This window comes from Pleurodeles waltl, chromosome 4_1 (genome assembly GCF_031143425.1).
Source record: "Pleurodeles waltl isolate 20211129_DDA chromosome 4_1, aPleWal1.hap1.20221129, whole genome shotgun sequence".
In the NCBI taxonomy this organism is placed as follows: Eukaryota; Metazoa; Chordata; class Amphibia; order Caudata; family Salamandridae; genus Pleurodeles; species Pleurodeles waltl.
Window position 1 is genome coordinate 397764446 of NC_090442.1, and position 23541 is coordinate 397787986.

The 23541-nt window shown below is 44.6% G+C and overlaps 1 protein-coding gene across 3 annotated transcripts in view; it reads left to right on the forward strand.

The window, feature by feature from the left end:
• The window catches only part of STK38L (serine/threonine kinase 38 like), a 402183-nt gene that overhangs the window by 311076 nt on the left and 67566 nt on the right, over positions 1 to 23541 (forward strand). For all 3 annotated transcript variants that reach the window (XR_011202284.1, XM_069228620.1, XM_069228621.1), the window contains exons 11-12: positions 11059 to 11182; positions 20750 to 20845. Coding sequence is in view for 2 of the 3 variants with exons in the window: in XM_069228620.1 (XP_069084721.1) it covers positions 11059 to 11182; positions 20750 to 20845 (220 nt within the window). In the remaining variant the exon portion in view is untranslated. The remainder of the gene's footprint in view (positions 1 to 11058; positions 11183 to 20749; positions 20846 to 23541) is intronic.

A 23541-nucleotide genomic window follows, 5' to 3' on the forward strand; every position in this document is an offset into this window, starting at 1 on the left:
GAAAGAGTAGAGAATGATAGAACAGATACCCTTTAGTACATGCCCTGGATGTCACACGAAGTACCCGTCTGTCTGCTGACTTTCACGGCGTCCGTAATCTTTGCCTTTCTCTTGATGAATACGCTGAGTGCACGTTCTGTCTCATCTTCCGTTGCAAGAAAACTCTTCTCTATGTGAGGCACTGGCATTGGGTTCACTCCGCGATGCAGTGACAGCCAATGGAAAAAGCCCTATGCATGTTGGGGGAACCACACCCACTCAGTGTAGAGGAAGACATTCAAACCCAGGCATCCCACCTCACCAGCTAGTCAGAAGGTAATCAACTTCAGTGGCTCAGACACTAAGAAAGAGGACCTCCTCCACTAGGAGCCCTCACACCAAGCCAATACTTAGGGTAGTGAGTATGGTCTACGGTGAAACTCATTATAAGCCACATAAGGGCTGCACTCCCGGCCGAGCACCCCTTTTGAGAGTTGAATGGCCAGTCTGGTGCACAAAAAACTGTAACTCCTAGATCCTCAGCCATCTTTGGTCAGCACTGAGGAAAGACAAGAGGATTTGTTACCTATACTGGAAAAATCTCAGCTAAGGGATCGCCAACAAAGAATGCAGAGCCTTTGCCAAGGAAGGGGAAGGTGGCTTTAAAAGAGGAACCTGTGCCCGATATCCTTTGGGAGCCTATCAGTGCCTGAAAGGCTCAGTCAGACGACCCTGGGAAGATTAAGGCATTGATCCACTATGAAATCCAGATTTCTAACAGATCACAGTCAGAGCTGCCTCCTCCCCAGATGATAGGACAACTTGTCCAAGGATTATACAACTGACAGCTTCTTATTACAAAATAGATATGCACGGGATGCCAGAGGAGGAAGATGCTCTGCAAATTGGAACACTCCATTCAGTTCCTCCTTATGTTGAGGGAAATCCTTAAGTCTGCCCTTAGCAAGCCTGTGAAAGCTAAGGTAGTTACGACCAGAGTTGAAAAAAGTTAAACCCTCTCCATCTGATCCTACCTGTATCAAGGGCCATGTTCCCCCTGACTTGTTAGTAGTGCATACCGCCTGTAAACAAGCCTTAGCCCAAGCCACAGACTATGCCCTACCACCTGAAAAAGTAAACAAATTGATGCATCAGGCATGAGCACGGGTAGTGTCTAGAACTTCTTTCACCTCCGCTAATAATCCCAACCCTGTCACACACACTAAGCTCAGAACACTCCAAGAAGAGACTCTCACCCTTGTCCTTAATGGGGCAATAGAGCCAGTGCCACATCAACACCATGGCAAGGCAGTTTACTCCCTATACCTCCTCATTCTCAAAAAGACAGCTCCATGTAGACCAGTCTTGCATCCCAGACCCCTCAATAAATACATCCTCTTAGCAAATATCCTCATGACGACTATGCAGGATGTTTTCTCCCTGCTGCAACAAGGTGCCTTCTTTAGGTAGGAGAAACCGAAGAAGCCAAAACATTGTTCAACATCCCCTCGTCCGTCGGCGAACAGACAAGAGATCAACTACGTTTTAGGCCTCCTGCTGCTGATCCTGAGTCTGGACCGACCTCGCTGAGTTTCCAGGAGCTGGAGCAACCTCTGCCCAACTGAAGGACGACTGTGAGGCCATGTGCCTCATTTTGGGGTATTCCAACACCCCTGGCGTGCGCTGGGCCCCGCAGAGTCAAAGGGGGCCCCTTCAAGTCCTGCGTGGGCAGCTTTAGCCTCTGCTCCAAGGGTCACCCATGGATCCATGCTTTGTTCCGGGACGGCATCAGTCATACCACCTCAACCTTCCCCAACTCTAGACTTGGCGCTGACATTCCTGGCGCCACCAGTGCCCATTGGTGGCACCGTTCCCGTTCTCATTTCAGACTCCAACATGTAGCCGAATGGGCTTCGTACAAACCTGACACCAGCAAGAGTCTTGCCTCCTATCTTGGATCCGGAGCCCCATTCTCATGGGCTAGGGTATGATGAAGAATGGAAGGGGTCGCTGGACCCTTTAGAATACCAGCTCCAAGACTCTACGGATTGGAGTATGGACTTGGGTGAAGCCAGTAGACTAGATTCCTCCCCTGATTCTGACATGCTTTCCCCCCTACTGTGGCTACGGAGGAGGGAGCATCATATTCTGTGGTGGTGGTGGTGCAAAGAGCAGCTGAGGTCCTGGACCTCGAGTTGCCTTCGCTGGCAGTCTGGACTAACCTCCCAATAGAGGTGCTTCAACCTTGACCTTCAACCTCCATACCCCTGCTCCCCTTCAATGAAGCCCTTACAGATGAACCCAGCACACTGGCTCCTGAGAACAGGAATATTTCCTGCTGCCATCACCCTGCTCCAGGTGACCCAAGTTTTCTTCTGCAGCACCCCACCCCTGAGAGCTTGGTTATCCAAGCCTCCACCTCCCATGGTGCATTCCCTTCCGCACCTCAATAGGGAATCCAAGAGGCTGGCTTGGGAAGAAGATTGCTTTGTTCCCATTCAGCCACTGTGCCGCTTATGCTTCCCAGCGTCTCTGTGGCCAGGGATGTGGGATCCACCAACCTCGTGGATCAAGGAGCCAGCGGTCAGGCCAGTCCACCGCTCCTCCAGCTCAACCACGCTCTTCCCCTCCGCAGCAGCTTCCAATCCTTACTAGTCTGACTCCTTCCCGCCATGGACCAGTTGGAGGCAGGATCTACTGTCGCCTGCTCTGTTGGCGATACCTCCAGGTCGGTTTCACAGATAGTCCGAAGGGGCTATTCCGACCCCTTCGAGACTACCCCCTATCCATGCCACCATCTTATGATCGGTTGTTGGACGATCACTTGGTATTTCTCCGAGAGAAGGTTACAGCTCCCTTGGCCAAGGAAGCCATAGAGAGGGTTCTTGTGCCAGAAGTAGGCTGTGGTTGCTATTTCTGCTACCTTCTGGTCCCCAAAAAGGACAAGGGTCTCTGCCCTATCCTAGACCTTCGGTCCCTCAACCTCTTCCTCAAGAAGGAGAAGTTTTAAATACTCTTGTTGGTTCAGGTTGCTTTTGCCCTGTACCCAGGAGACTGGATGGTAGCGTTGGACTTGCAGGACACTTATTTCCATATTCACATCCTGCGTGCCCACAGATGTTACTTGTGTTCAAGCTAGGCCATGACCACTTTCAGTTAACTGTGCTCCCTTTTGGCCTTACCAGTGCCCCTTGGGTGTTCACCAAGATGATGGCTTGGCTGTGGTCGCAGCTCACCTGCGCAGAACAGGTGTTTCAGTCTTCCCCTATCTTGATGACTGGCTGTTGAAGGCAGGCTCGCCTCAGGCTATTGTCTCTTACATCCAGACTATGGCAGACCTCCTGCATTCGCTCGGGTTCACAATAAACATGCCGAAGTCACACCTGACTCGTTCTCAGGCACTCCCTCTCATCTGAGCTCTTCTGGACACTTTCAGGCTGATCCTCCCAAGCGGCGAGTCCAGGATATTCAAGCTATGATACTGATATTTTAGCCTCTATCCTGTATTTCAGTGAGAATGACTCTTAAGCTGCTGGGTCTTCTGCATCCTGCTGCTGAGTCATGCCAGATTGCATATGCGGACTCTGCAGTGGGAAATGAAGTTCCAGTTGGTGCAGCATCAGGAGAATCTTTCAGACAACGTACAGCTCTAGAAAGGAACTGTGCAAGATCTGCAGTGGTGGTTAACGAACCGCAATTGGGTCAGAGGCTGATCCCTCTCCCTTCCACAACCAGATCTAACATTAGTGAGAGGTGTCACTCCTGGGCTGGGGAGGCCCTCTGGGAGAGGCAGAGATGAGAGGCATCTGGTCTCCAGCAGAGTCTGGACTCCACATCAACCTGTCAAAGCTCTGCACGATCAGACTAGCATTGAAAGCATTTCTTCCCTCTCTCAAGGAAAAGGTAGTGCATATGTTCACATGCAGCACCACCGCCATATGGTACTGCAACAAGCAGGGCAGGATGGGGTCGTGGACCCTTTGTAAGGACGCTCTGCACCTCTGGATGTGGCTGGAACAACAGGGCATTTCTCTGGTGGTTCAACATCTGGCAGGCCCTCTGAAAGCCAGAGCAGATGAACTCAGCTGACAATGCTTAGTTGTTCACGAATGGCGTCTCCATCCTCAAGTGGCATAAGATCTCTTTCAACAGTGAGGAGAGCCTTGGTTAGAGCTGTTCGCCTCCGCAGAGAACGTGTAGTGTCAGCAGTATTGCACGTTGGAGTTTCTAAGGTGGCAATGGTTCGGCAACGCTTTTAGTCACCAGTGGAACTCAGGCCTCCTGTACTCCTTTCCGCCCAAACCACTTCTGCCCAGAGTTTTCAGAAAGATCAAGAACAACCAAGCACAAGTCATCCTTGTAGCTCCGGATGGGGTACTGAGTGAGTCTAGTATCCCAAGCTACTGAGCATTGCCATCGATCATCCAATCAGACTGCTCCTTCTGTCATAGCAGCAGGGGAGGGTTCTCCATCCCAACCTTTCAACTCTTTGCTTTCTTGCATGGAGATTAAGTGGCTACAGTTGACAGACTTCGACTTTCCTCCCGAAGTCTGTAATGTAATCAGGGTAGCCAGGCATCCCTCCACCAAAATGGTATACGCCTGTTGTTAGAAGAAATTTGTGCTATTGTGTACAAATAAGTCTCTTGACCCACTTTCTGCCCCTCTCTCTGAGGTTCTGTTTATACTTTCATTGGCCCAGCTGGGCTCTGCTATGGGCACTCAAAGGTTGTCTGCAATTTCTGCCTTTTGAGGTTGCCTGATCAACTGTTTTCGTTTAAGTCTCTTATCTATTGTAAACACGTTCCTTAAAGGTCTTATACATATGTTTCCTCATTCCCCATTCATTATGCTCCAATAGGATTTGAATTTGTTTTTGACATTTCTAATGTGCGCTCCTTTCGAATCTGTCTATAATGGTCATCTCAAGCTTCTCACTTTGGAAACAGCCTTGCATGTGGCCGTTACCTCCATCTGCAGGGCGAGTGAGCTTCAGACATTGTCATCTAAGCTGTCCTACATTTCCGTCTATCCTGGCAAAGTGGTGCTTTGCACTAAGGCTTCCTTTTTACCAAAACTGGTCACTCCCTTTCATGTAGGCCTATCATCATCTTGCCTACTTTTTACGCATCCCAGCATCCTTCTAAGGAAGAGGAGAGACTCCAACTTCTGGACCCAAAGAGAGCATTGGCATTTTACCTTGATCGTACCTGAGAGTTTCAGGTGGATGGTCAACTCTTTGTCAGTTATGTGGGTGTCAAGGAAGGTCAGGCAGTGCAGAAGCGAACTATCTCCAGATGAGTCCAACTCTCCATTAAGATGTGCTACGCACTGCCGAAGAAGCAACCCCCCGAAGGTTTGCATGCTCATTCTAACGGGGTAAAAGCTGTGACCACTGCGTTCCAGTCCTTGATATCTCTCAGGTGCCAACGTGGACATCCTTGAACACATTCACCAAACATTAATGCCTCGACAGTCAGGTCCGTAGGGACAGGTATTTGGCCTGTTTGGTCCTGCAGGACTTTCTAGTATGATCTTGGTTCGCAGACCCACCTCAGGGGATGGTATTGCTTGAGAATCTATTCTAAGGTAAGGAATCTGCAACTAGAAGTCTCTATCAGATGAATAAGTTACTTACTTTTGGTAACGTCTTATCTTGTAGAGACAATATCTAGTTGCAGATTCCTTACCGACCCACCCATCCTCTCCGCTATGTGAACTGGTTTCTTGGGACAGGGACTCACCTTTCATGGTCCTAGTTTTGTCGCACCAGTGGTCCGTGTTCTTCATGGCTCTGCGCTTCATGCGTGAATGTCGTGAAAAAGAATCTGATGTCAGCGTGCCGGGGTGGCGTCTATATAGGACCCGCAATGTCATATCTGGTGTGGACGATGATGGACATCAAACCGATTGACGCCACCTAACAGCGTGCAGGGGTACTGCTCGAGAACAATCTCCGGATCCAGACTGACGCCTGGGAGAAATTCTTTGATATGGAATCTGCAGCTAGGTATTGTCTCTACAAGACAAGGCGTTACCAAAGAAAAGTAACTTGTCCTTTACAACCTAATAAGGTGCTAACATGTGCTCATCTTGCCCCCCACCGCCAAATCTCTCCTCAATCACAACGATAAAATCTTAGCTAAGTTTATCGCTACTCGTCTTGCCCTACTGATGGAGGAAATAATTTTGCTAATATAAATTGGTTTATTCCTATACAGGTCTACCTCTCTCAATCTGTGCACCATTTTTGTAGTACTGAATCAGATCTCCCCTGATGTGCCAGTGACGGTGACCCTTCTTAACCGAGAAGGCATTTAATTCACTAGAATGGCCCTGGTGGGCAAAATGGGACTTCCCAGTGGGTGCATTCGGGTATTGAGGTATATTCAGGCCTTGTGGCGCCAGCAGTGCCCCTCATCAATACTTTATATCATAGCTATGGATTCCCTGGTTTGGCAGCTACAAGTGCTGTACTTCCATCATGGCTTACGGTTTGGACCAAATCCATTGATAATACCGAGGTGCGCGGATGATATCCTGCTTTTTGTTAGGTAGCCCTCGACAATACCTCCACCTCCAGTGCGCAGAATTATTCACTTTAGTGGCCTGTCTGGCCTCCCCATCAATTGGGCCAAATCGAAGCTCTTTCCCCTCACAGGTGCCATAGCGAGATGGTGGAGTAACCATTGGCCTGTTTCCACAAGACAATACCTGGGCATCATACTTCATAGGCAGAAGGAGGCGGTGGCGCACTTGAATTACGGTAGACAATTAACAAGCTGACCACACAAATCAAACGCTTGATTAAACTGTTGCTCACCACGTCGGGTAGAATTAACATTATTAAGATGGCTGTGCTCTCCTACTTTTTATATTTGTTCACAAACATTCCTATACATCTGACGAATAGATTCTTCTCCTCTATGAAGAACCTACTGACACGGCTGATCTGGTCGGACCGCCGGCTCAGGATCAAATGGCACATGTTAACACTTCTTTATGAAAGAGGCGGGTTTGGAGTGCCACATTTATAGCTATACGTTCTTGTAGCACAGTGCCATTTTGCATACTTCTGGTATCATTGTGATCCACATCTTCCTTTTGTGAAACTGGAGAAGGATCAGGCTTTCAGCTTTTCTTCCCCTGGGTGTACCGAGGGACCCCACCAACATTCAGACCCTGTTGACTACTTGCTCGGCCTGGGGGGAATTCTATTAATGCTAAGGTAGGGGTTTTCTTTATTCTCCTGCAATTCATGTGCTTTATAAGCCTTGGCTTCCCCTAACAGGGGAAATACTAGTACAGCGCACACTAGAAACATTTCATCTACCTACAGTGGGGGATCTTTTTTTGAATGGGCATGTGATCACTCAGGCCGATGATGACCGTTTTGGTGACGCTACATACATGGTCCAATTGATACTTGTCACTCTGTGTGACAGACTTTGACCTTATCCATTAGAGCTGGACGAATTTTCCCCACTGATGCTAGTAATGAACTACTGCAGGGGCGAGACTGGTCTCCAGGCTTTACCAAGCCAGTATAGCCCTTTGTTCCAACTGCACTAGTAAGGTCAAGGCTGCATGGGGAAAAGACCAATGACAAGACATACTACCTGACAAGACATAGTGCTACTTCTGCACTTAGACCAAGCTTGTTTACCCCAGTCATCAGCACAATATTGTACATTATAAGTTTCTTTATCATACATATACCACCCTGGCTAGAATAGACCCTACATGCCCACACCACTATCCCAAATGCAAGGCTGACAATGCTGATTTCATACACCTCGAATGGGCCTGCCCTACTATTCAACAGTACTGGATGAGGGTACTCACTCTTTTATCCACTATGACCACTCCAGATTTGTTTCAGATCCTGTTTGGGTATGTTAAGGGCATCTTTCCCGTCCCTTGCAGATTCACCACCATAGTGTTGCTTCTTGCAAAACGGGGGGAGCAATGGGTTGAGGGAGTAGACATTGTCTTAAAGATTCAAACTGGTTGAAAGATATGATTTATTATGATACCAGTGAAGTGTTCACCTCAGTGCAGCCCCCCACATCATGGCCCAAGTATATTTGGCACTTATTGTGCAGCTACCTCTTTCTAATCTACTCTGGTCCTCCTGACTGAGATACTACGAAGTTTCTCCCTCTATAATGTGTGTTCCTTTTCCACCTCTGTGTAACACTCTGTTAATATACTGGTTAATGTTCTGCGTTTTACCCCTGCTGGGTGTCCTGCATTGCGTTTCTTAATACGTTTATGCATAATTGTTTGGTTCGCCTGTACCTAAAATGCAGTTTAGATCTGTATGTGCCTGACAATCCCCTTAATGCTTATCTGTTTGTAATGTCTCTGTTTATAACACATGAAAATGAGGTTCTAAAAAATATATTTTTTAAAAGGACTATTTTCTTCATAGCGATTGTCAGTTCATCATGTAAGAGAACTTCAGGCTCTTTCGGTACAACTGCTGTACGCCACCTTTTTTTCCAGACAAACTGGTGCTGAGGACTTGGGTTACCTTCTTGCCAAATGTTGTGACTCCTTACCTGATTGGGCAGTCCATAATTCTCCCAGTGTTCTTTACCTCTTGTCATCCCTCGAAAGATGAGGAGAGTCTCTACCAGTTTGACCCCAAAATAGCTTTAAGCTCTTCATTGTTTGTACCGACAACCATCAGTTTGGGTGATCATGGCTGGTGGGAAGGGAATTTTGCCCGCTCTGTCATGCAAGACTTTTTGGTCTTAGTCCACTCCACAGCCCCTCTGCCCTGGAAGTAACTACTTTGGTATCTAGGTGAATTATCCACGGTTAAAAGTTTCAGTAAGAAGAACAAGATTCTGTAACGCTTTCTGTGGGATACTCTAACTACAAATTCCTCACTGTCTTTTCATCCATCGGTACTGTGGAGTGGACTCTTTTGCCAACTACAAATGCCCCAAATTAGAGACCTGTACCCTGGTACTGATATTTGCGTTGGGCTCCTCTTACTAGGACACAAAGAATCCAATAGGAAACTGACCTCAGCTTGCAGGGAGGTGCTTATATGCGATCCCGTTCTGTCATTTTCAAGGCTTAACAAAAGTTACACAAGGCTGCACAACGCCCCTAGAGGCACTCAAGAGTACTGCTATGAAATGTCTCTAGATCCAATCTGGTGACTGTATAATATTGTAAAGGTCAGGAATCTGTGGTTAGATAGTACCTAATAGAAAAAGAGTTACCAAAGATAAGTAACTTGTTCACCTTGCTGAACATCTACTAAACCACCCCTCCGATAGCGGGAATACACATCCCTGTATTGCTATTTGATTGTGCTATTATTGTAGCCTGCACTGACCTGTTATTGCATTTCGTCCCAAGATGCGTTGAAGCATATTGCCAACTGCACACAATTCTCCTGTGGTCAAAAAGCGCATATAAATGAGCATGCTAAACTTTACTTAGTGTCTTATCTGGATGCCCTAAAATCAGCAGGGTTTAGGGAAACTCCTCTGGGCTGACATGTAGAAAGTGCTCGGAAGACAATTGGCTGCAGCAGCCTTTGGGAAGACCAGATTAAACTCAAACACAGGTTATAAAGACCAAGTTTTGGGAATTCAGATTGTTAGCCTCCACTATCCGTAACCTTGGTGGTCTCCTCCTTCGAAATTACTTGTAAAAGTGAAAACACATCCTGACCTAGAGACATATCTAGATTCAATCAAACCAGAAATGCGTTGGTCCTGTTAATTGATATTCTGACTCAGGACTTTGCTTATTGGATTATGCATTGTGACATAATCAAGCAAAAATCCAAACTCTAGAACATGCCTTTGTGAAAAGGGCATGAAAGAGCCATTCATTTTATGTTTTTGTAAACTGAGAACTGCTCTAACAAGATGTTTATTAATCCCACTATTTAGACGACATGGAGTGAAAAGGCACTACTGAACCCATGGCACTGTGTCAGTGTTTGGATGCCCTAAATAGATATTTATTTTGTGCTTGTTGCATACATCCCTGCAGCATGGTATTGGACTAGGAGTCTATTTGCAACAATCTAAGTATGTTGGCCTATATAAGATTATTTTGTGTTCCACTGATTCTTCTTTTTGACTTTTATGTAGTAACAATTCATTGGTTGCCTTTAAAACGTTTTAACCTGACAAACTAGCTGTGTTAATCTTTTTTTATATTATTATTTGTAAAGATTTTTATTTGAGTCCATAAACTTATTTACTTACTGGTAGATTTTATTATTTGTAAGGTTTTCTTTTTAATGTAAAATGCAACCTTTATTCACTATCACAGTAACAATAGATTAGTGAGTTTGAAAACGTTTGTCTTTTAGTCCAACAGAATAGTTCTCTACTTCTCGAACAATTTAATTGGCACTTTCCCTGTCTTTGAACATCTGTAACTTGGCCAGCACACACATCAGAAGGTCTTGTTTTTTTTTTGTTGGCTAATCTTTGGTCCTTGTTGCTTTCATAGATTTCATGCCATCAAATGATGATGTGTAGCAGAATTCACATAAGATAAAAACTTTATCCCCTGGGTCAAAAATGTAGCATCACCGGCTATGCCATTTCTATCCTCAATGTGACTTTATACTGGGGAACCCAAACCATGGACAGTGCTGTTTTGGCAGTTGGATATATAAAAATTGAAAAGAAATAAAAAATGTTTTTTTAAAAAGCAGGAAAGCCATAAGAGGAGCTCAATTGAGGAAAATGCTACCACAGTGTGAAGGAATGAAAAGAGTGAATTTAGTAAAGTCGATTTGTTGTGTGGAAGAACATGTTTGGTTGGACAAGGGGCTTTTGGTTTAATTCTTAGTCCCTCACTCAACAAACAGTATCTTGAAAAACAAATCAGTTGTATGGTATTAGATCATCTGATTCTTGTGGATTTAATGTCATTTATTTATCAGTTGATATGTAAATGGTAATTTGAGATGGAGTTCCCGAATCCCTAAAAATATACTAGTGGAAAGCTTTCTTTGCTGTGTGTGCTTTACTCATTTGTAATTTTGTTATTTTCCCTTAATAGTAAAACAGTCTTGTATTTGCCTTTCTATAGGATACCCACCATTTTGTTCTGAAACGCCACAGGAAACATATAGAAAAGTAATGAACTGGAAAGAAACTCTTGTATTTCCTCCAGAAGTGCCCATCTCTGAGAAGGCAAAGGACTTAATTCTCAGGTTTGCTCATCATTTAGCAATAGCTTAAAGCTGGACTCGCCTTAACCACTGTACAATTCAGGTTGCCATATTCCTACTTCAAATTGCTAATCTGTGGTGCAGAACCATAAAACACTGGTGAAAATGTGTGATTTATTGTGAAAACATGGTCTTTTTAAGCTTGCTGGTAATCTCAACATGACAACCATTTTGTGCCAATTATTCGCATATCAGAATCCTTTTTGATCGTTGTATACAGTCTTAAGCTTTGTCTGTCTGCCCTCCTAAATGCTTTGTGTATTTTAAGCTGAATTAATTTCTGCCACCTGCAAATGCGTTTTTGTGAGCCAAACCCATTTTGTTACTTTAGGAGATTGTGATACAAGTTACATCAAAGTAGATTGTAGAAATGAAATATGCTGAAATGGAAAGTGCAGTTCAGGCATAATTTGTTTGGGTCTGTGTTATTTTTTTGCGGAGTAATGTTACTGGACTGACTCTCTCCCTGACCACATTTTCCTGTTTTTGTGAAGTATTGGATACAGTGGTACTATATTTCTTATAAGGGCATTGTTGATTTATTTTTGAGAGATCGTGACATTGCAGTATTTGTTGTCTTTCATTCCTGTCTGACGTCTGCTTTCTTCCTCAACTTATCCAGTGCTGCATTTCAGAATCTTGAGTTTGTCACACAAGTCTACCATTAACTGATGATTCAGAAATGGCGTCCATGAACCACAGTCTCTACCTGCCTTAGCCCTTCTTTCCTATCACTACACTTCACTCTCTCTTGTTTTGGATGTGGTGTACTAGCCAATTAATAAAATTACTTCATAAAAAGTGTTACTCAGAATGGTGTCTAGTGTTATCGGGATGTTATCAATTATACTTTTATTCAGTAGTGCAGCATTGTAGAAAAGAATCAAAATAGAGTTCTGAGATATGGAAAGTTTAACAAAGAACCACTTCGTCACTGATATGATGGAGTTATACAGCTTCAATTTTTTTTTCCATTAAATAGAAGCAGTATATCTTCATGTTGTTTTAAGGATGGTGGCAACGCCAAATGGAACCAAAAAGACCAACCTTCATAAAATGGATTTGTGTAACCAACATTTATCTTTCATGATTGTTGACATACTCCAAGCCTGTTTACTGTCTTATGCTGCTCAGCCCTAATCTATATCACCTTCAGCTTCCACTCTTACCCTATTTCACAGTTTCATGGTCTCTCCCTGGCAGTATGTCTGAATATCACTATCACTTACCTCAATAATCTGCTTGTGCTGCCAGCCTGTGTGGCCCTGCTACAACCTCTTTGTCACACATCCTCCATCCTTCTAGTATATGACAGACTATGTGAAGCACGTGATATATTTCTATATTTAAGGGTTCTCTATATTGTATTGAAGGGTTCTGGTGACATCATAAATCACGTGGCCGAAGGCCAAGTGGTTTGTCAATGTCACCAACCTAACCCTAACACGAAAACTAACCCAGTGTTAGATCATATTACATAGTTCATAAATTTAGGGAATTTAGCTTGGAGGACATTTTTATTGAAAACCTTTGAAATGCTAAACTAAACTGTTTGGTACTCTATAGAAGAAATACATGCAAATAATGGTGTAAAGCATGTACCTTTTTAGAAAAAAAATGTTTTGTTGAAAACACATTGTCTGTAGATTGGAGATATTGTAAGCTGTACTCTGCAAAGTGTAACTAACAGGGCATAGATTGGAATTACAATGTTTAGTTTTGTTAACTCTTCCTGTATAGAAACTTGATAAAACTCTGTTAAATGGTAAAATTAAGAAGAGAATTGAGGCTGTCATTATGATGATGAAATCTGTATGTTCGGAGCATGTGTGGTTGTAGATACACATGCTCCTGTTATCTAGTGTTGGGATCGGATAATTTCAGCTTGTTATTCTGTGAAGATGTCTTTTGAGTAATGAGGTATAGTGACTCCTCCCTTACTTGGCAATGCACTTAGGCATTGGCTCCATGGTTAGATTGGTTTTCAGGCCGGTACCGTTAGGCTTTGTTTTCGGTACCTCTGCCGGGACTCTTCGACCTTTTGATTCCCATTGACCCAGAACAGTGTTCTCAGATCTGTACACACACCTCATCATCTTGCAAACCTTGGAACCGGCGCACCTCTCCAAGCTTTCTGGCCACTGCCTCCGGCCATGGTTGACACAGACACAAACCCTTGGTGCTGAAAACTCTCCCTTTTAAAGGCACGAAGGCACTGCTGAAGCTACAGTCTACCTGGGAGCCGATGAGCTCTTGGACTCCAGCATCGAAGACCACGCCGAAAGCAACCTCGGCAACAACACCAAAGTCCATTTTGGCATCGAAGCCGACATCAACACTAAAAGCTTCGACATCTAATGCACCAGTAACACTGAAAAGCCACTCTGCGCCAAGAGCACCTTCCACAGCTGGCTCTGACGATTGAGCAGTCCTATTTCCAGCGATTATAGGATCTGTTGAATGCTTGTCTAAAGTGCCTCTTTGCCTGACCCTTCGAAGAACTGGTTAGGGCTATGGTCATCACATGAAGGGTTGATTAAAAAAAAAAAAAAAAAAAGTATAAACCCTCACCCAGTAACCCATCTTACATCTGTGGCCATGTCCTAGCCAACTCCCTTGTGGTCCACACGGCACTCTAACCTGCCAACACCCAAGGTACAGGGGATGCACCACCTCCTCATCAGGAAATTAGAAAGGTCAATGCAGTGGGCAAAAGGGTGGCAGTACGATCAGCCACACACTGATGGATTGCAAACTCTATCGGTCTAATCTCCTGAAATGACAGGGCGCATTGGGATATGATGATGGAACTCCTCCAACACCTCCTTGATAAATATAAACAGCATGGGCAAGGGCTGGTGCCAAAGGCAAAACCATTGCAAACTCCACCATCTGCAGCACTCATGACACAGCTGACACCGCAGCCCGGGGTGGTAACACCAGCATCCTAGTTAGGCATCCCACCTTGTTCTGTATTTCCGGCTTTAAGCCAGAAGTCCAACAGCATCGGCTAAACCTGCAGTTAGCCGTAACACGTTTGCTTGAACCACAGGCCGATCAGAAGCTTGAAAACCTGAAAAAGAACACAGACCGCTAAGGCTCTTCAAACCCCTCCTCCCCGGGGATCCTTTCACAGGCCACAATTTAGGGGAGGTAGCAAAAGCACTTCCTCTGGCATTTTCGCTTCCTACCAGAGGCGGCAGCAGCACTACCAACAGCAGCAAATAGACAGGGACTCATGGGTGGGTTACAATGGTAAGACCACCAGAAGAAGGGCCAAAGTAGATGCTGCTAAACGAGCCACCTACTCCAAACATCGACCTTCCTTGAAATCCTCCCTATCACACTAAACTCGTCAGGGAGGGGTGATTACAGGGATTTCTTCCTCATCGGGAAGAGAGCACCTCCAACCAAAGGGGTCCTCTCCATCATTAAATTTAGCTACTGCCTGCAGCTCACTCTGCCAAACATGCCACTTGCAAACATCCCCCTCTTGCAGAACACCAGCATCTTCTTCAAGAAGAGGTTCAGGCACTTATCTTCAAAGTAGCAATAGAACCAGCAACATTGCAGCATAGGGAAAAAGGAGTGTGTTCCCTGTACTTTTTCATCCCCAAGAAAGATGAGTCTTTAAGGCCAATACTCGAACTTAGGCCCCTCAGCACGGGCATGTCCACTGGGAACACGGTCACACTGCAGGATGTCATCCCTCAGTGGCAGCAAGGCGACTTCATGACGGTTCTTGGTCAGAAGGATGCCCACGTTCACATAACTCATACATCCCACTCATCTCTGCTACTTTCACTTCATGTAACTGGCCAGCATCATCAATTCAATGTGTTGCCATTCAGGAGCACCACTGCCCTCAGACTATTTTCAAACTGTCTTGCTGTGCATCTCGGAAACAACATCATTCACCTATTCCCTGTACTTGAAAGATTGGCTGATCAAGAGTGCAAGCAACAGCAGTCTACTATCTCAGCTTCACAATAAATATTGTCAACTCTTACCTTCAGCCCCTTCAGATGCAACCCTTTCTTGGATGTATTTCCCGGGACATTGGGCAGTCACCATGTGTCCTTTGCCAGTTACAACTTGGAATGGCTCGGCATCAGTTGGAGCATCAGATTTACGGTTTCTCAGCTTATGGGCAAACACTCAATCTCCTCTTGTGAAAAGAATGTCTTTGTATGTCATCTTTTGATGACATAGGCCATCATTTTATTTTTCACGTTCCAAGTCCTTTGTACGGCTCTCCTTATCATTTCTTTATCTTGTGTTGATTCTTAGGTAACTTGTTCATTATTGCTCTCATGGATATCAAAGTTGCAGGGCTTTCACCTTTGGCCAAGTTAGGAGTCGAACGATAAGCTTGTAGGTAGAATTCAAGGCAGTCTTTAGGTCGAGCTTTTCTAATGCGGCACGCTGAACAGCTTTCATTAATGTACTCTTGAAACATTCAACAAGACCATTAGTCTGTGGCCAAAGAGGTGTGCTCTTCTGATGCTTCACATTAAGCAGACTGAGAAAGTCTCTAAGTTCTTGGCTGTTGAAAGGTGGGCCTTTGTCAGATTTTAGAATTGTGGGATGCCCCATGTTGCAAAGATGCCAGCTAATCTCTCAGGACTCTTTCCTGGGTGATAGATGAGAGATTTTCTATTAATGGAAAGCAGGAGTATTCATCCATAGTCACCATCACGTGAGGTCTGTTGTCAAGTGGACTAAAAAAGTCAACAGTAATTCTTTTCCATGCATGCTTTGGTAACTCTGACATGTTTGATGGGTGTTGAGTAGTTGTTAGTGACAGGCAGTTGCATCAATGACAGACCTTAAACTCTTTCATTGAGATGAGGAAACCAGACTCTATCTCCTAGAGCTCGTTTTCCACGGTGGCCTTCATGGGCTACTTCATTCATCTGTTGTTGCAGACTATCCGTAATGACAATTCTCGAACCTCTCAGGATAATGCCTTCTTGTGTCATGAACAGTTCATCTTTGACATTCTCAAACATCTGTCATTGGTATCAGGTCAAGTTTGTTGGTTCCTTGACTGATGTGTAATAATGTCTTTCAGTTTTAACATGACGGTTTGTTCCAACAAAATGGCAGGTGGTGTGTTTGATTTAATTATGAAGTTTATGTAGGCCTCAGCTGTCTTTGATGGGGTACCTTAACACTGTAGAGGCACTCTGAAGTAGTAGTCAGCAGTGTTTTTATCCTTCCCTGGACAATCCACAATTGTGTAGTTGTACTCTTGTAATTGTAGACCCCAACGTTCAATGCACAGAGGCTTCTTGCCCTTTGGATTTCCAAAGATGGTCAGCAAAGGCCTGATGATCTGTCACAAGTGTGAAAGGCTTTCATTCTAGGAACGCATGGGAATGTTCATAAGCTCTAATCACTGCTAAACTTTCTTTTTCAGTTTGTGAATGAGCACGTTCAGTCTGGGACAAACGTTTGCTTGCATATGCTACAATATCTTTTTGAACACTTGGGTGTCCATTGTTTTGTGCAAGGTCTGTGCCTAATCCGATTGAGCTAGTGTCAACAACTACTGTAGCGTTGACACACCCAAACTTAGGCTTTTGTATCAAAGCAGACCAATATGTATAGAAAAGGTTGTAATGTACAAGCAATTCCCCTTGAATTCCAACTGATGATATCTTTTATTCAAATCAAGTCAAAAGAAGACTTTTGCACCATTCACTTGCGTTATGTAATCAATGTGCAGACCTATATGTTATTATTTCAGTTGCCTTGTTCACTTGACGCATATCCACACAGCTCCTTCATTGTCCTTTTGGGCACTATCACTATGCGAGAAACCAATGGCAACAGATCAGTAGAAGGCTGAGTGATGTCATGCTTAAGTAATGATTCAAGTTCCTTTTCAACAGCTTCATATAAATGAAAAGCAATTCTTCTGTGTCTTTGAGCAATAGGACAGACATCCTCATTATTATGCAACTGTTCTTTCTTAGTTTACATTTTCGTAATCCATGAAATGATAAAAGAAACTGGTTTACTATTTTCTGATGAGCATTAATGGTGTAATTCACTGAAAACACTTCCATATCTGCAGCTGTGCTGAAACTGAGTAAACAGGAGTAGCTTGAAGCACGTGAATGGGTGCTTGCACTTTTGTTTTCTTGTGCTTCATAGTCGCTACCAGTGAACTGTTATTTTTCAAGGGTATTGATGCAGCCCATGTGTACACTTTGGTGTTCGTGGCACCAGTCTTTGCATTGGAAATAGTTCATGATATTTTTAGTCAGGCATAATGTATATCGAGGTGTCACTGTCGATGTAGAAAGGTATTGAATGACCATTTATCTTCAGTTTAATCTTTGGACAATGTTTGAATGACTTGGGTGCTTGTTTATGTCGACTTTTCTTTGACTGGTATTTTTCTTCACATGCAGCCAGTCCAGCATTTGTGTATTGTTCTGACGTAAACATCAACATTGCACAATCATTGTCTTCATTTTCACTTGATACTGACAAACCTTTTGACAATGAGTTAGATGATGATCAACTTTATTTGGTGTCGATTTGTCTCAACTGATGTTGTTGCTTGGCCTTGTGGGTGTGTCGAGCGTCACTTCTGAAAAGTTTGGTCGGCCATTTTGTCTTCTCGTCGCGATGCACTTTTTCCTTCGACTTGCAAACCATTGCAAAATGGTTCTCCTTCCCACTGCTGTTCCAATCTTTCCAATGGTGGGATATTTACCTTAGTATGGAAACTCTGATCTACTGCGCATTGTTGATCTTCAAGTTACTTATCCCCTATCTTGTCGCCAGTTGTAGCGTCCTCCGCAGCCTGGGTATGTGCCAATGAATATGCAACACACACAGATATGTGTTAGACGTCTTTATTCGTCTGCATGTAACCCCAAGCCAGCATTCTAAACCTGCATTCACTTCACCACGTTTTAACACTCGCATCATCACTCTATGAAGTCTTTCATGTGCCAAAAGGGTTGCCATTCACATTCACACTACACCACACTCCTCAGCAGAATGCAAATGGGAAAACTCCAACCACAAGTCATACTTCCGTTGTTGGGGCTTTCCAAAAAATCGACCTCTTTGCCACCTCCCATAATGCAAAATAACAAAGCTTCTCCTCTGGGTTCCTACAGTCCAAAGGCAATGCACTTTGGATGAATTGGTCAAGAATATGTGCTTATACTTTTCCTCTTCTGCCACTCCCTCCTTACGTGGTTCGAAAGGATCAGCAAACATCCCTCCCTATCATCCTGGTAGTGCCCACATAGGCCACATAACCATCCTTCTTGGCCCTTCCAGAAATGTCAGTGGTTCCTCACAAGAAGCTCTTCAACAGGCTTCACCTTCTTGTGCAGAATCACAGTGCAGTCAGACATCCCATCCAACTCCATCTAGTGATCTGGCTCCTAAAGTCCTAGAGTTAGGCTGTTTTAACCTCCCTCAGCAATGCATGTCTATCCTCAAAGAAGCACGCAGGCCCAACATATAAGCCTGATATGCTGCTAAATTAAAAAGATTTGTTCGCTACTGCATTTTTTACGTGAAAAGACGCAGTTCAATTTGAATTTTCCTCACCCACGCACACAAAGCCCTCCACAACAAGGGACCCGAATACCTCAACCGTCGCCTCAGTTTCTACACGCCCACCCGTCAACTTCACTCCGCCAACCTCGCACTCGCCGCCGTCCCTCGCATCCGCCGCACCACGGCAGGTGGGAAATCCTCCTACCTGGCGGCCAAGACATGGAATTCCCTCCCCACCAACCTCAGGACCACCTCGCATTCCGGAGGCAACTCAAGACCTGGCTCTTCGAGCAGCAGTAACCCCCTCCCCCTAGCGCCTTGAGACTCTCACGGGTGAGTAGCACGCTTTATAAATGTTTTTGATTTGATTTGAATTTCATTATATTATCTGCCACTGTGTTCATCTACAGAAATCTGGGCTCGCCCACACTTCATACTTCACATAGCTGCTATTGCGGCTTACATGCAGAACAGGGAGCACTTCTTTATTCAAAATCACTGTCATTATGGCGTTCATGGAAGGACTCAAGTGGGTTATTCCACCCACGGTGCCCTCTTTCCCTGTTTGAAATCTTAATGTTCTCCTTATTGGACTCATAGACCCTCCTTTTCAACTTCTACATTTGTGTTCATTACAATTCCTTTACTGGAAGGTTTCTTTCCTTAGCGCTATCACATCTCTTAGATGTTAGTGAATTGCAGGCTCTTTCCCTTTAAAGAACCTTTCTTTCATGTTCGTGATTACAGACTTATCCCTAGAACTAACTCCAGATTCCTTCCAAAAGTTGTATCCCACTTCCACCTCAATCATTTGAGCCCAAGGTTTTCTTCCAACAACCAGACACTGTGGCAGAGAGAGCCTTTACACCCTTTATGTCAAGCATGCCCTCATGTATTACATTGAGTAGACCAAGCCCTTTTGTAAAACTCAGCAACTTTTTGTCTCTCTTACCAAGCCACACAAAGGACACGCTCTTTCAAAGGCAGGCATGGCTAGATGGATGGTCAAATGTATTAACACCTGCTAAATTAAGAATAAAAGGCTTTGCCAGCCTTGCCCAGCTTCATTCCACTCGAAAAAATGAGCCACTATGGCTTTCCTCAGCAACGTAGCCGACATCTGTAGGGCAGCCACCTGGTCCACTTCACACACATTCACCAAACAATACTGTGTGGATATTTTAGCGAGCAAACAATCTAGATTTGGCGAAACTGTTCTAAGAATTCTGTTAGTTCTCTGTATCATCCTCCAGAATAACCACTGAGAATACTGATATACAATCTAGGCAGAGCATGTATATCTACAGCTACACATTCTACAAACGGAATATGTTACTTATTCTGTGAGCATCTGGACGTAGCGTGTTGTTTACATGCGCCCACCCACCTCCCTGGAATTCTTTGGTTGTTGCAGATCTACATTCGTTAGTTCTCCTGGCAACTATACCTTCCTGCATGGTCCTCATACTTTTGTGTCTACGCTTACTTTTTACTCTCACCCACTATGCGGAAAACAATAGAAGAATGGAGTGGAATCATCGAATTGCAGATTATCCCTTCTGCCCCGGGCTAAACTGGTTGTTAAAAGCCTTCTGGCTCAGTATAAGCCCTTGCCTGCGGTTTGGGTCTGTAACTCTGGTTCAGTGCCTTAAGAACGGGTCTCAGCAGCAGGCAATAAGGCAATAATCTGTTCACAAAAGCTGAACATTCTAATAGTATTCAGTGGCCATTGTTAGCTCTACCTTGCCAGCAGAGATTTCATTTCAGTAGTCAGAATGTTTTTTTAATAAATCACATCCTGTTTTTTCTGATAATCTGTATTAACTATATTGTTTCTCTTACAACATCCAAATGGTACAGTTTAGTATGTCAAATGGTACCGTTTACTATGCCACTACTTTAAAGAGGTTTTCAACAAACCTCTTTAAAGTAGTTTGAGCATATAGGAGAGATCTTAGTCTGGTACAGCAGTTGGAGTATGCTGTGCAGTTAATAATGTTTTTTATTTTTCTTCAGATTCTGCACTGATTCAGAGAACAGAATTGGTTTAGGTGGTGTGGAAGAAATCAAGAGTCACTTATTTTTCGAGGGAGTGGACTGGGGACACATCAGGTAATTATGCGTGTGGATTTTATAAATATGTAGGGATAATCATATTTCTATAACTTAAATCAATACTTTCTGATGAATTTCTTCTCCCGTCAGATTCCTTACCTTGTGAATACTCTCAGACACCAGAGTGGATCTAGAGATTTTTCTTAGCGGTTCCATTACATCCCTGTAGGTGACGTGCAACTTGGCGTCAGATCTGTCCCACCCCAAAAGTGATGTTGAGGCCACATATGAAAGCCACCTCCACACATCACTGTGTGTTCCCTTCTTTCTGCATCTTCTGACGTGGATCTGGAGCTCACGCCCTTGTTTCTGCCTTTGACAGAGGGATTGCCTATACAGTTCTACAGTGTGCAAGGGTCATGTCTTTCCCCAGAAGTACAGGATTTACACCCAACAAGGATTGCCACGAACACATGTCCGTGACGGACCCCCATGAAGTCTGTATCTTTTGTCTGGGCTCCTTGTCTGACTCTAAATCATGATACAGCGGCACTCAAATTAAATTGGAGCCTAATCAAGACTTCAAGGCCAAACTCCACGTTCTGCTCCTCCAGCCATTGACGTGAAGGATAGTCACCCCACTCCAAATCTTAAGGTAAGTCAAAGTCTAAAATGAAACATAAGACAAAGTGTGATTCTCCTTCCTCCCACCACTTGCAAGGAGAAGTAAAGTGGATGTTAGGATGCCTCTTGGTCTTCATTCCCCTGCCATGGAACTGATCCTGCAGCTCATCTCAATCTAACCCAAATTCCTGGGTCATCGATGCTGCAACAGATCTAAGCCTTGAAAGAGACTATATTGTGCATGTCTGGTAATCTTATCACTCTCTCTCTCTGATGTGCCTGTGGGCCCCACACATCTGAGAAGGCCTTCAGTCGGTTCACTGCCAGTAGACCTGTCCCTCATCCAGACTGTTGCTCTAGGCTCTGTCTTAGGGTCCGCCCTGACTCCTTGCCCAACAGCTGCTTAAATCCTCACCCGGCTCCCAGACTCACACTGGTTCCCTCTGCGTCAATGCCAGAGAAAGACTATAGTCTTAGTATGTTGAAAAGTGAATCCTCCTGAGCCAGAAGCGCACTTTTCTCCCTCATAACCTCAATCAGACTCCACAATGATTTGAAAACCCTGAGTGCATAGTGATGACGAAGGGGAAGATGTCTCCTAGTACAAGCCTCCATTTGCAAGTTTAACCCTAGTTCCTTCAGAACTACACCTCGAGACAGTTGAAAGGCCTTCTTTGGGGAAAAAATGTCCTCTCTGCCAGTCTTGCCCTCGGGTATGTGAAGTGAAGTTGCCTTCTGGGGCGTAACGCTTTGAGACATGGTGAGCGATATCTTTCCTGCGGTCCCTGGTGACCTCCTAACCAATCTATGTTAGATCATACCAGTTGGCCAAGATGTGGCAAGATGTATGCAAAGGTCAGGTGTAGATACTACCTTTTTGTTTTGGGATAGGGCAGCTGTCAGCGTGGTGCTTTGGTGCAACACAATGATGAAATCGAGCGCTTCTCCAATGATATCCAAGCATCACTCGTGTACATGTCATTCGATGGCACCCATGTCTTTGGAGACAAGGCGGACTCACTCTAGAGCACTTTAAAGAGAGTAAAGCTATTGCGCTCATGCTGAGTCTTTTAACACCTGTACAGCAGTTTCCCCAAGAACATCGCCTTTTTCAAAGTTCAGAATGAACATCTGAAAAAGGCAATGCCAAAACCTGTGCCTCCACACAAAAGACCACCTAAATCTTTTCTGATATAGGTCGGGGATCTGGTAGATAGCGCCCAGGCCTCCGGGGGTAACACACTACCCAATCCTAGACCACCACCTCCCCTTTCCCCGCAGCCACTGCAAAACGCCTTTAGTAGGCCCTCTAGGTTACATTGTCACCCACCTGGAGGCAGGATACGTTATTGCCATCATGGGTGGCAAAGCATAACCTTAGAAAGATGGATGACTCAAATAGTTTAGGATGGTTACTACCTACACTCCCTTTCCATGTCACTTACACCACAACCACTTGTCCATTCCTCTGAAAGGAGTCCAGGCTCTCTTGGACAATCTAGTCATAAGGAGGGTGCCAGCATCAGAAATCTAAACTAGTGCTACTCCTATTATTTTCTAGTGCCCAAAAAGGACAAAGGACTTTTTTCCTATTTCAGATGTTCGCCCAATTAATTTCTTCCTCAAAAAGGACCAGTTCAGAATCATCAGTTTGGCCAAGGTTTTCTCTGCCCTGGATCCAGGCGATTGGATGGTGGTGTTGAAAATTGCAGCACGCTTATTTTCACATTCCAATCATGCATTCACCAGCACATCTAGGGTGTTCACAAAACTGATGGTGGTGGTCGCTACACGTCTTTGGAGGGTGGTGATACTAGTTTCGTCATATCTCGATGACTGATTGCTTGCTGAAGGAGGGCTTTCCTCAGTCCGTCGTGAACCACCTCCACACAACCTGATATCATTCTTGGGTTTCTCAATCAGTGTGCCAACGCCACACAGGTCTCATCCAGAGGCTCCTGTTCATTGGATCCATCCTGGATACATTACTATTCTCAGCCTTCCCTCAGCCTCAACGAGTTGAGGACATTTGGGCTATGATCTCGATGTTTCAATCTTTTACTGGGTCCCAGTGAGAGTGGCTCAGAGGCTTCTAGGCTTCTTGGCCTCCTACTAATGAACCATGCTAG